Source organism: Hordeum vulgare, chromosome 1H (genome assembly GCF_904849725.1).
Source record: "Hordeum vulgare subsp. vulgare chromosome 1H, MorexV3_pseudomolecules_assembly, whole genome shotgun sequence".
NCBI lineage: Eukaryota > Viridiplantae > Streptophyta > Magnoliopsida > Poales > Poaceae > Hordeum > Hordeum vulgare.
Genome location: NC_058518.1, coordinates 478,811,897 through 478,825,509, shown reverse-complemented (window position 1 = coordinate 478,825,509; position 13,613 = coordinate 478,811,897). Strand labels below are relative to the sequence as shown.

The 13,613-nt window shown below is 48.5% G+C and overlaps 1 protein-coding gene across 1 annotated transcript; it reads left to right on the top strand.

The window, feature by feature from the left end:
- The first annotated feature begins 8,080 nt into the window (after window positions 1-8,080).
- On the top strand, window positions 8,081-9,953 carry LOC123416345 (cytochrome P450 71A1-like). Its single transcript, XM_045106792.1, has 2 exons — window positions 8,081-9,125; window positions 9,220-9,953. The coding sequence occupies exons 1-2, from the start codon at window positions 8,196-8,198 to the stop codon at window positions 9,832-9,834; spliced, it is 1,545 nt and encodes a 514-aa protein (XP_044962727.1). The 5' UTR covers window positions 8,081-8,195; the 3' UTR covers window positions 9,835-9,953.
- The last annotated feature ends 3,660 nt before the right edge of the window (window positions 9,954-13,613 follow it).

Genomic DNA, 13,613 nt, shown 5'->3' with positions numbered 1-13,613 from the left:
AAGAGTCAATAAATCAGCAAAGCAGAATACACACAACTTCTGGCCCCTTCAGTATTTTGCAAATTGCTCTTAAACTGTTGAACCAAACAACACCAAATTTGGCACACAAGTAGACACACGAGTTCGTGAGATCCCCTCAAAATTTCACCTCAATCGCACACCGATTGCGTACCCAAGTTGTTCGTCTCCCGAAACTACTATGTTCTAAAACAGCAACAGTCATAGCTCATAAAACTGTTAGGTTGATCTATCACCGCGTGGGCCCAACGGCCCACCGGGCCTTGATCTATGCGCCCTGATCGGGGGCGCCCAACCCATTATGATTGGTGGGCCCCTATGACCCGCGCTATATAAAGGATGACGGGGTGCCGGGGCACGAACTACGAGATTCACCGTCGTCACGCCCCTACCGACATACCTATCCGATCTAGGTTAAGTGCGGTGCTCACAGGAAGCTCCACCCACGCCTAACCCTCTTTCTTCATCACCGCCGTCGCCACCACACCGATGGAGAACGGTGCGGGCTCATCCGGCTCCGGACAAGGTAATTACAAGCGGTCTACCGTGACTCATCTACCCTAGCCGATCCGTAGGATGTATCAATGGTATCTTGAGCCCCTAGGTTAAGATGTGTTTCGGTGAAACAAACCAAAGAGAAAAAAAAATTCCCTCCCCACATGAACCCTAGATGGGCAAGCACCAAAGATGGCCTTGGGCCTCGTCGGAAAAGAAGCGACGCCGCAAGGCCGCGCCTGTTCCTCTCGATCCCCACACACATCGGCAAGCCGAGGTGTGGGGAAGAAGAACCTACCTCCTTAGAGGCAAAGTTCGGATCAAGATCCAACACGAAAACGAAAAGAAGGAAATCGGATCGAATCCGAAAAAGAAAAGAAAAGAAAAAGAAAGGGGGAGAGGAACATGCAAAGAAAAACAAGAATTCCCACGGGGGCATAGGACTTCATCACCAAATCCCTCGACGGCGGCGTGTCCACCGCAAGGCGGACGCGCCGCCGGCGAGGGGGATGGAAACAAAGATGCTTTATGCCCCGGTCATGCCGTCACTCTCTCTCTCTTGAGACAAGAAAATGATACCGAAGGGGCCGCAGCCGACCGCTCGACGGCGGCGCACCCACCGCAAGGTGTGTGCGCAGCCGGCGAGGGGAAGGCCATGATCCGGCAAGTAGTAACAGGGGGCGGACTCGGGAGAAGGGGCCAGATCCGCGTGGGGCAGAGAGCCACCACGGGATCCCTCTCGGCGGGGCTTGAGAGCCACCACGCGAGGGGAAGGCCACGACCCCGGCAGGGCTCCACCCGCAGGAGACGCGCGGCCACAGCCGGCGGGACCCTAGAAAACCTCATCGGCTTGCAGAAACGGACCGCTCGAGAAGAGGCAGAGAGGCCGTCGTCCTCCTCCTCGGCGAGGCCGACTGCGACGGGCACAAGAGGCCACCTGGGCGGGGCTTGAGAGCCTCCGTGCGAGGGAAGGACCTGGGCTCCTGTCGTCCAACCCCGACGAGAGAAGGATCCCGAGCTCTCTCGAGAGAGACAGGAGGAGAGAACGAGAGGGAGAGCGGCGAGCTGGGGGAAAGTGGCTTAGGGTTTCCCTCCCCAGCCGGCTCCTCCCCTTTTTCTTCAGCCGACGACCACGCGCAACCGTCGGATTGAATCCGACGGCCCCGGTCGATCCCAGCGAAACCCTAGGCACGACTCGGGCCGACGAGGGTTGTGGGCTGGTGGCCATAGGCCGGCCCAGCCAGCGGGAGGCGGGTCAGCCCCGAAGGGGCGCCAGTGCCCGGCCATGGAAGGGCGGTGGCCCAGGCCGAAGCCGGCCCAAAGAAAAAAGGGCACACGCCGGCTCTTTTCGATTTATTGGGTTTCTAAGTTTTCTGTCTTTTTAGGCAGATTTAAAAGTAATTTCTAAGCATTTTTTATTATAAAAATATGTTTAGAAAGAAGAAGCAAAAATGTTCAAAGTTTCTGTGAATATTTGCAGAATTTTTATATTATTTTTTTCTGCAAAGAAAAATAAAAGAATTTCTGAGAATAAAATAGTTTTCTCACAAAAAGAAAAAATTCATGAATTTTGAAAGCATTGATAAAGTTCATGAATTTTATTTTATATGTCAGAATTATTTTCTGAAAAGTTAAGAGGCATATAAAATTTTATTTCACGTTTTCCGTTGCTAAACGAAATATGGAATATGGTCTTGTTATTATTCTGACCAACGTTGTTTAGTAACATGATCATGTTGCATATTGCAAAATGATGCATTTATTTATATCATTTGCCCAATGGTAATGTAGATTAATATGCATAGACAATTGTATGCTTATTTTAACCAACGTTATTTAATGCATATGATTGTCGTACTGACTTCGCTTATGTGGTGATTTCAGGAGGTTTTCATCTGATGAGCTGCCTCAAGGATGTTCCTACGCTGAGCGCAGATAATTACTCTGAGTGAAGGAAGAAGGTTGATATGGCTTCGTGCATTGCTGAGGTGGACTGGGTTCTGGAGGAAGCACAACCAGTTGCACCCGCAGATCCAGTCAGGGATGCTGACGAGGATGATGAAATCTAGGAGAAAAAGCAATGGGATTGTGGCAAAGAGGAGATGTCCTACTCCATTCGTAACAGGTTATGGATAAATGCCAACAAAAAATGTTTGACCTTTATTAAGAACACTATTGAGACCACCATCGTGGGCTCGATAGCAGAGTGCCCTACGGCAAAGGAGATGCTCAACAAGATAAAGAGTCAATTTACTGGCTCTTCTAAGACCTATGCCACCCAGTTGATCAAACAACTGGTGACAGAGAGCTATAATGGAGGTGGGCATGGAATCAGGGAGCACATCCTTAGGATGAGTAACAGTGTGGCCAAGCTTAAGCCCATGGACGCGGACCTGGAGATTAAGCCAGCTCTCCTCGTCCACCTGGTCATGGCTTTGTTGCCTAAGGAGTTCGAGACCTTTGTAGTCAACTACAACATGCAACCCGAGACTTGGGATATCTAAAAGGTCATCGCAATGTGCTCACAGGAGGAGGAGAGGATTAAGGCTTCACATGGTGGCTCCCTTAACTATGTGAAGGAAAAGAAAAAGGTTTTCCCACCTCATCAGAATTCTCCCTCCAAGCCACAGAACAAGCTCCAAGGCAAGGCTCCCGTCTTTTATCAGCCAAAGCCAATAACAGTAGACAAGGACACTTGTATTAACTACAAGAAAACCGGGCACTAGAAGAAGGACTGTGCTGCCTGGCTAAAGGTCTTCATGGCAAAGAGAGGTAACTTTATTGTTTTCTTAGTAAATGAATCTCTGTATGTAAAGTTTTCAAAATCTACTTGGTGGATTGACTCAGGTGCAACTGTTCATGTTGCAAATTCTTTACAGGGGTTCAGTTCGACGAAGACCATGTGCCAAAACGAAAGAAGTATTGAAGTCGCGAATGGTGTCCAAGCAAAAGTTGAAGTCGTAGGTGACGTCTCCTTGGAGCTAACCGAAGGATTCACGCTTCTCCTTAGTGATGTTATTTTTGTGCCTTCATGTAATAGGAACTTAATAAGTGTGTCGTGCTTAGACAAAGATAATTATCAATGTGTTTTTGGACATGGTAAATGTACCGTGTGGTACAATAATGATTATGTAGGCAATGCCTTTCTTCATGATAAGGTTTATTTGTTATCAATTCGTGATAAAGTGAATTATGCAAATAATGTGAATGTGCCAAGTTCTTCGTCGAACAACGAGCAAAAGAAAAGAAAGAGAACTCATGACTCCTCGAAAATATGGCACTGTCGATTGGGCCATATATCCAGGGGGAGAATAGAAAGGTTAATCAAAAGAGAAATTCTTCCAAAGTTGGAGTTCTCTGACTTAGAACAATGCGTAGATTGCATTAAAGGAAAATATGTAAAACAGATAAAGAAAGGTGCAAACCGAAGCACACGAACACTGGAAATAATCTACATTGATATTTGTAGACCGTTTTCGGTGAAAAGTGTGGATGGTTATGATTCATTCATAACATTCAGAGATGATTACTCCCGCTTCAGTTACATTTATCCAATCAAAGAAAGAAATGAGGCATTGGATAAATTCAAGATATTCAAAGCTAAAGTTGAAAATCAGCTTGACAAAAAGACTAAGATTGTGAGGTCCGACCGTGGGGGGAGTACTACGGTCAACACACACCATATGGCCAAGTCCCTGGACCTTTTGCAAAGTTCTTGCAGGAGACCGGCATTGTCGCCCAGTATTCAATGTCGGCGAGCCTCAGCAAAATGGAGTAGCTGAAAGGCGCAACCGTACCCTCATGGATATGATGTGCAGCATGATGAGCTACTACGACATGCCATTGGGATTGTGGATGGAGGCGCTTAAAACCACCATTCACATTCTCAACAGAGTACCAAGCAAGTCGGTGCCCAAAACACCGCACGAGCTGTGGACAGGAAGAGTTCCATCCCTGCAACACTTCAGAGTGTGGGGATGTCCAGCTGAGGCCAAAATGTTTAATCCAAACATTGGAAAGTTAAGATCCAAAGACAGTGAGTTGTCATTTCATTGGCTACCCTGATAGATCAAAAGGTTTTCGTTTCTACTGTCCAGACAGATTCACAAAGTTTGTAGAAACGAGACATGCTGTCTTCTTAGAGGACGAAATGATGAGGGGGAGCATGGTAGCTCGAAAAATTGATCTTGAGGAGAAAAGGTCGCATGCACCCATTCCGATGATTCAAGAGCCATTTTTCTCGCTACCAGGTGTGACTCCAACGATGACAACTATGGGAGAAGACCCGGAACCTGTCCTTCAGGAGCCGATTGAACCCGTTGTTGATCATACAAGGGAATTGCAGCAAGAAAAAGTAGAAAGTGTGCCACACAATGAGGCACTTAGAAGGTCTAATAGAACAAGAAGGCCCGCTATTTCTACTGATTATAAAGTCTATAACACGGAAATGGTTCATATGGATGGTGATCCCACCACATACGAAGAAGCCATTAAAAGCCCTCACTCATCAAAATGGCTAGAGGCAATGGAGGATGAGATGAAATCGATGAGTTCCAATAATGTTTGGGACTTAGAGATCATTCCTAAAGGAGCAAAGAAAGTAGGTTGCAAATGGGTCTACAAAACGAAGTATGACTCTAATGTGAATGTTGATAAGTATAAAGCCCGACTTGTGGCAAAAGGGTTCACGCAAAGAGAAGGAATAGATTACAATGATACTTTTTCTCCAGTCTCTTGTAAGGATTCCTTTAGAATCATAATGGCACTAGTTGCTCATTTTGTGCATCAAATGGATGTAAAGACGACATTTCTAAACGGAGATTTAGAAGAAGATGTCTACATGAAACAACCCAAGGGTTTTATCATGGAAGGCAAGGAAAACATGGGATGCCGCCTAAAAAATCCATTTATGGGCTAAGGCAAGCCTCTAGACAGTGGTACATAAAGTTTAATGATAATATTAAAAGGTTTGGATTTCAAGAAAATGTTGAGGATAATTGCATTTATGCAAAGTTTAAACATGGAAAATATATTTTCCTAATCTTGTATGTGGATGATATCTTGCTTGCAAGCAATGGTATTACTCTACTACAAGAGACAAAGAAGTTTTTATCCTCGAACTTTGACATGAAAGACCTTGGTGATGCATTATATGTTTTGGGCATTGAAATTCACCGAGACAGAAAAATGGAGTCTTAGGACTTTCACAGAAAGTATATCTAGAGAAAGTTCTCCAAAAGTATAATATGCACAAGTGTAAAGCCACGCCTACTGCAATAGTCAAGGGCGATAGTTTTGGGAATCACCAATGTCTCAAGAATAAGTACGAGCTCGATGAAATGAAAACAATACCGTATACTTCGGCTGTTGGAAGTTTACAGTATGCACAAGTGTGCACACTCCCTGACTTGGCATTTATCACCGGGGTACTCGGTAGATATCAAGCAAATCCAGGCCAAGAGCACTGGAAGATGGCAAAGAAAGCTCTGCGTTATGTGCAAGGCACAAAAGAAATCATGCTAACATACAGGAGATCTGAGTCCCTAGAGATAAAAGGGTACTCAGACGTAGATTTTGCGGGAGATAGAGATGATAGAAAATCCACGTCTGGGTACGTGTTCACTCTCACAGGGGGAGCTATTTCATGGAAAAGCTCCAAACATACCATAGTTGCATCGTCCACGATGCAAGCAGAGTTTATAGCATGTTTTGAAGCCACCGGGCAGGTGATATGGTTAAAGAAATTCATACCCGATTTGAAAGTGGTGGATTGTATTCACAAGCCACTAAAGATATAATGTGACAACCAGCCCGCAGTATTCTATGCTCACAACAACAAGTCTACTAATGCTTCCAAGACGATAGATATAAAGTATTACGTTGTGAAAGATAAAATCCAGGATCAAACTATAAGTCTCGAGCATATAAGTACAAGGTATATGCTTGCAGATCCACTAACGAAAGGCTTACCACCCAGTGTGTTCAAGGAACACTTAGCCGACATGGGTTTGTTGGAAAGCCTATGATTCCTGGATTATAAGAGGCCCAAAAGTAAATGAATTTGTTTCAAAACAAAAGTGTGTTGTAGCTGTATGATTCTATCAACAATTGAGCTGTGACGATGATACATGCTCTACATGCTTATATGTGATGGAACAAATGACAAGTATAAAGTCAAAAGTAAAAGTCGAGATAAAGGGGGAGAATGTTAGGTTGATCTCTCACCGCGTGGGCCCAACGGCCCACCGAGCCTTGATCTATGCGCCCTGATCGGGGGCGCCCAACCCATTATGGTTGGTGGGCCCCTGTGACCCGCGCTATATAAAGGACAGTGGGGGTGTCGGGGCACGAACTACGAGATTCGCCGCCGTCACACCCCTACCGACATACCTATCCGATCTAGGTTAAGCGCGGTGCTCACGGGAAGCTCCACCCACGCCTAACCCTCTTTCTCCATCACCACCGTCGCCACCACACCAATGGAGAACGGTGCGGGCTCATCCGGCTCCGGACAAGGTAATTACATGTGGTCTACCGTGACTCATCTACCCTAGCCGATCCGTAGGATCTATCAAAAACCACTCTCAAATCTGAAGTTCCAATGACCCAATCCTTAAACCAGCTAACCAGATCGAAGTAATCAAAGTAAGGAACGATCTCACCAAGTTTGGGTTCGATCCAAGCACGTTTGAGCCTCCAATCACTAGCTTGAACAATGTCTAGTCAGATGCACCAAATCTGGACAAAACCTCCACTTCTTCTCCTTCCTCTCTCAAATAAGTTGTATTTTCTCTTGTGTGCTCTTTCTCACTCTTAGAATGGCACGCACCACAGAAGGGGTGGAGTGGCTAGAGTTTTCTTCTTGCTTCCCTTCCCTTGAAAGCACTCTCAACCGTTGGATACATCAAGGATCAACGGCTGACATGTGTTGGATTGAGTAATGCTACATCTACAAAGGCTTACTTAAATATTTTACGTATAAACTGATGTGTAGGATTGTGATTAGTAATTGAGGGATGAGCGGCCCCACCCCCACTGAAAATCAGGAGGAAGAGAAGAAATAGTTAGAAAGGTTAAGTAAACCTTTGTAAGTCTTTATAGGTCTAGCATTATTGTGTTGGATTTATGAGCGGATGTTGGGCTGCCAACACACCTCAATGTGGAGGGACTTAGCCCAACGGTATAATGGCCGGACATATTATTCTGCCCGCAACCATGCTGCCGTGCGCATGCATGCATGCGCCTGTGACGCCTCTTCCCCGGCGGGTCGGCATCTTACATGATTGCATCGGGACGACGATGTCGATGTCCAATCCATGAACACTGCGCGCGCCGATAGCAGATTTCGGATATGATCTCCACCCCGACGAGCAACAACCATTGCTGAGTGCCTGAACTGTACCACAACCACACGCGTTGTTGTGGTTAGCACGTAGCAAGCCACTCCGTCGTTCTCCATCCTCGATCGTCGTTCCACATGCACAATTTTCAGCGGTGCGTATCCATCAGGCGGAATTTGTCTTGTGTGGAGCCTGTGCACATCAGCTTATCTCGCTCTCTCGACACACTTACTATCCACTAGGAGCGGGGAGCGGCAACGGCCGGCACGCGCGCGCACCTCAAGTTCAGCGCTAGCCGTGTGGTGGTTGCACACGTACTGCACCGTGCAAGCAAGCGCGCTCATGGCTTCCCTTCCGCTCGACTCTAACTCTACCCTAGTTCTCTGCTTCCTCTTTGTGGTCTCTTGCCTGGCCATCATCGTTAGAGGCTTTGGGCATGGCCGCAAGAGTGCGCAGCCGCCATCGCCTCCGGGGCTGCCCATCATCGGCAACCTGCACCAGTTCAGGCGTGGCCGCCCGCACCGGACACTGGAGGCCCTCGCGCGGCGCCACGGCCCGATCATCTTCATCCGCCTAGGCTCCGTGCCGGCCGTCGTGGTCTCCTCAGCGTCCCTGGCCGAGGCGGTGCTCAGGACTCAGGACAACGTCTTCTGCAGCCGCCCGCAGCAGTACACGGCCCGCGGCACGCTCTATGGGTGCCGAGACATTGCCTTCAGCGCCTACAGCGAGCGCTGGCGCCAGCTCCGCCGCATCGCCGTGGTGCACCTCCTCGGCGTGAAGCGGGTTGACTCCTTCCGCACCGTCCGGGAGGAGGAGGTCGCGCGCTTCGTGGAACGGGTCCGCGCGGCAAGCGGCGCCCAGGAGATCAACGGCGGCAAGCGCTCGGGAGTCAACGTCACCGAGCTCATCATCACCCTAACCTACTCCGTGATCTCGAGGGCGGCCTTCGGGAACAAGCTTGGCGGCGTGGAGCCGGCCAAGGTCCGCGACATGATGAAGGAGCTCACTGAGCTGCTCGGCACGATCGCCGTGAGCGATGTTTTCCCGGCACTCGGGTGGCTGGTGGACTGGGCGACGGGACTCCACGGGAGGGTGAAGAGGACGGCGGCCAAGCTCGACAGTATTATGGAGAGGACTATCACGGAGCACGAGGGGGACCCTGGAAACGACGACGGCGAGGCTCGGGACCTCCTGGACGACTTGCTCTCCATCGCCAAGGATGGCGACCAGGGGTTTAAGCTGGACCGGATTGATGTGAAGGGTCTCATCTTGGTAAGCACTCGTACTAGTAATTTGAGAACTAGAACTGGTTGGTACAGTAGCGGTTTCCTAGCATAATTATCATGATATTGTATTGCATCTGCAGGACATGTTCTTAGCAGGCACCGACACGACCTACAAGACGATAGAATTCACCATGGCCGAGCTGGTTAAGAATCCAAGAGAAATGGCAAAGGTGCAATCAGAGGTGAGGCAGGTAGCTACCGGTGCTCGCGGAGTTGTCCTTGAGGAGGAGCTAGAGAAGATGGACCTCCTGCATGCGGCCATGAAAGAAACGCTGCGGCTACACCCGCCGGTGCCGCTGCTCGTCCCACGCGAGTCGATTCACGATACACAGCTGCAGGGCTACGACATCCCAGCCAAGACCCGGGTCATGGTGAACACGTGGGCCATCGGAAGGGATGACGAGTCGTGGGAGAACGCCGAGGAGTTCCGGCCGGAAAGGTTCCTGGGCGGAAGCGGAACCATGGACTACAATGGCAAGGACCCCCGGTTCCTACCCTTCGGCGCGGGGAGGAGGGGGTGCCCTGGTATCGCCTTCGCCACGCGCCTTGCACAGCTCGCGCTCGCCAACATGATGTACCATTTCGACTGGGAGCTGCCGGGTGGCCAGGATCCGGAGTCGTTTGAGCTTGTTGAGGCCAGCGGGGTGTCGCCTGGCCTTAAGTCTGCCTTGATCCTTGCCGTAAAACCTTTCTAGGCAGCAGACATCAACTGTATTAGAGTAAGTGCTAATTAGTTCCTTCATCATAATAATTACCTCCGTTCGGAATTACAAGCAGCAGAAATAAATAAAAATAGATGCATTTCAAATTAAAATATATCTATATACATCTATTTGTTTGATAAATAATTTTGAACGAAGAGAGTATTAAATAAATGAGAAAGTTAACTGGCGAGCGGTGAATTTTTGTCCAAAAAGACCCCCTGTCGAACGTGAATGCCAGAAAAGACCAGCTGCGAACGAAAAAAAGGAAAATGACCCCCTCCCCTGGTGGCGGCAGGCGCGCCAGACGGCACGTGGCACCTGCCGCCACCGCCCGAGGCGGCTCTGAGACCTGCCGCCACCGCCCGAGGCGGCTGGGTCCTGCCGCCACCAGCTGAGGCGGCCGGCTGGGCACCCCGTTCCAGCCACGCCTGCCCGTAACGGACAGAGCCTGGGTGGGCTCTGCCGCCACCTCCCGAGGCGGCCGGCCGAATCTCCGCAGCGACGCCGAATCTCCCGAGGGTGCTGTCTGGCCGCGCTAAGTTCCCGCTCGAAATTTCCCGCTATAAGTTGCATGCGGTATTGGATGTAGTCCATCCGTTCCAAAATATAAGACCTTTTAGGTATTTCACTCGGAGACTACATACGGAGCAAAATGAGTTAATTTATACTCTAAAGTAGTTTATTGTACAATCTCTAAAATGCCTTATATTTAGGAACGGAGGTAGTTTTTTTTACGGAGGGAGATTTCCTAAATAAAAGTCTTTTAAGAAGTTTGTACTAGAAGACTACATATGATGTATATGGACTCATTTTAGAATGTAGATTCTGTCATTTTGCTTTGCATGTAGTCATGTGCGCCTAAGTTTCCCGTTGCAGTTTCCCGCCTAATTTTCCCACGTTATTTTCCCGCCTAAGTTTCCCGCTGCAGTTTCTCGTTTTCGCGCCATTTTTTCCCGCGTAGACATCCGGCAGAGCCTATAAAAGGAGGCAGGGAGTGAAACTCTCTTCACCATCAGCCAGACTTCAAAGCACCTGCACCTCCATAGTCAGTATGAGTTTGCCTTGTTCGGATCAGAGCATTAGGCCTAGGAAAATGCAGAGTGCAAGCTTGCCTCGGGGGGTGGAAGCAGTTCGATGTTGGTGCGGAGATGTCTGCAAGGTGAAGGAGGTGACGGATTTTTCAGATTGGTTGGGCATGAAGTTTTTCATGTGCGCCAATTATGAATCTGATCCACCCGAATCTATTTCTGCGTACGTCAGGCCTCCGGTATGCTCAAGTCATCCAGATTATTGTTATTGGATATTATTGTTTACTTGAATCTGATCCATCCTTTTGTTGGAATTATGCCCTAGAGGCAATAATAAATGTATAGTTATTATTATAATTCCTGTATCAAGATAATAGTTTATTATCCATGCTATAATTGTATTGAATGAAGACTCATTTACATGTGTGGATACATAGACAACACACCGTCCCTAGCATGCCTCTAGTTGGCTAGCCAGTTGATCGATGATAGTCAGTGTCTTCTGATTATGAACAAGGTGTTGTTGCTTGATAACTGGATCACGTCATTAGGAGAATCACGTGATGGACTAGACCCAAACTAATAGACGTAGCATGTTGATCGTGTCATTTTGTTGCTACTGTTTTCTGCGTGTCAAGTATTTATTCCTATGACCATGAGATCATATAACTCACTGACACCGGAGGAATGCTTTGTGTGTATCAAACGTCGCAACGTAACTGGGTGACTATAAAGATGCTCTACAGGTATCTCCGAAGGTGTTAGTTGAGTTAGTATGGATCAAGACTGGGATTTGTCACTCCGTATGACGGAGAGGTATCTCGGGGCCCACTCGGTAATACAACATCACACACAAGCCTTGCAAGCAATGTAACTTAGTGTAAGTTGCGGGATCTTGTATTACGGAACGAGTAAAGAGACTTGCCGGTAAACGAGATTGAAATAGGTATGCGGATACCGACGATGGAATCTCGGGCAAGTAACATACCGAAGGACAAAGGGAATGACATACGGGATTATACGAATCCTTGGCACTGAGGTTCAAACGATAAGATCTTCGTAGAATATGTAGGATCCAATATGGGCATCCAGGTCCCGCTATTGGATATTGACCGAGGAGTCTCTCGGGTCATGTCTACATAGTTCTCGAACCCGCAGGGTCTGCACACTTAAGGTTCGACGTTGTTTTATGCGTATTTGAGTTATATGGTTGGTTACCGAATGTTGTTCGGAGTCCCGGATGAGATCACGGACGTCACGAGGGTTTCCGGAATGGTCCGGAAACGAAGATTGATATATAGGATGACCTCATTTGATTACCGGAAGGTTTTCGGAGTTACCGGGAATGTACCGGGAATGACGAATGGGTTCTGGGAGTTCACCGGGGGGGGGGGGGGCAACCCACCCCGGGGAAGCCCATAGGCTTTGGGGAGACACACCAGCCCTTAGTGGGCTGGTGGGACAGCCCCAAAGGGGCCTATGCGCCAAGAGAAGAAAATCAAAGGAAAAGAAAAAAAAAGAGGGAAGAAGTGGGAAGGGAGGGGGACTCCTCCCACCAAACCAAGTCCAACTCGGTTTGGGGGGGGAGTCCTCCCCCCTTGGCTCGGCCGACCCCTTGGGAGTCCCTTGGACCCCAAGGCAAGGTCCCCCTCCCTCCTCCTATATATATGGGGCTTTTAGGGCAGATTTGAGACGACTTTCTCACGGCTGCCCGACCACATACCTCCATAGTTTTTCCTCTAGATCGCGTTTCTGCGGAGCTCGGGCGGAGCCCTGCTGAGACGAGATCATCACCAACCTCCAGAGCGCCGTCACGCTATCGGAGAACTCTTCTACCTCTCCGTCTCTCTTGCTGGATCAAGAAGGCCGAGATCATCGTCGAGCTGTACGTGTGCTGAACGCGGAGGTGCCGTCCGTTCGGTACTAGATCGTGGGACTGATCGCGGGATTGTTCGCGGGGCGGATCGAGGGACGTGAGGACGTTCCACTACATCAACCGCGTTCTCTAACGCTTCTGCTGTACGATCTACAAGGGTACGTAGATCACTCATCCCCTCTCGTAGATGGACATCACCATGATAGGTCTTCGTGCGCGTAGGAAAATTTTTGTTTCCCATGCGACGTTCCCCAACAGTGGCATCATGAGCTAGGTTCATGCGTAGATGTCTTCTCGAGTAGAACACAAAAGGTTTTGTGGACGGTGATGTGCGTTTTTCTGCCCTCCTTAGTATTTTCTTGATTCCGCGGTATTGTTGGATTGAAGCGGCTTGGACCGACATTACTCGTACGCTTACGAGAGACTGGTTTCATCGTTACGAGTAACCCCCTTTGCTCAAAGATGATTGGCAAGTGTCGGTTTCTCCAACTTTAGTTGAATCGGATTTGACCGAGGAGGTCCTTGGATGAGGTTAAATAGCAACTCATATATCTCCGTTGTGGTGTTTGCGTAAGTAAGATGCGATCCTACTAGATACCCTTGGTCACCACGTAAAACATGCAACAACAAAATTAGAGGACGTCTAACTTGTTTTTGCAGGGTATGATTGTGATGTGATATGGCCAACGATGTGATGTGATATATTGGATGTATGAGATGATCATGTTGTAATAGAAATATCGACTTGCACGTCGATGGTACGGCAACCGGCAGGAGCCATAGGGTTGTCTTTATACTAACATATGTGCTTGCAGATGCGTTTACTATTTTGCTAGGATGTAGCTTTATTAGTGATAGCATGAGTA

Excerpts from the sequence above, each read along its gene's own strand:
- LOC123416345 (XM_045106792.1), top strand. The coding sequence starts at position 8,196 with ATGGCTTCCCTTCCGCTCGACTCTAACTCTACCCTAGTTCTCTGCTTC. Across the intron at positions 9,126-9,219 it reads ATGTGAAGGGTCTCATCTTG|GACATGTTCTTAGCAGGCAC; the intron begins GTAAGCACTCGT and ends TTGCATCTGCAG.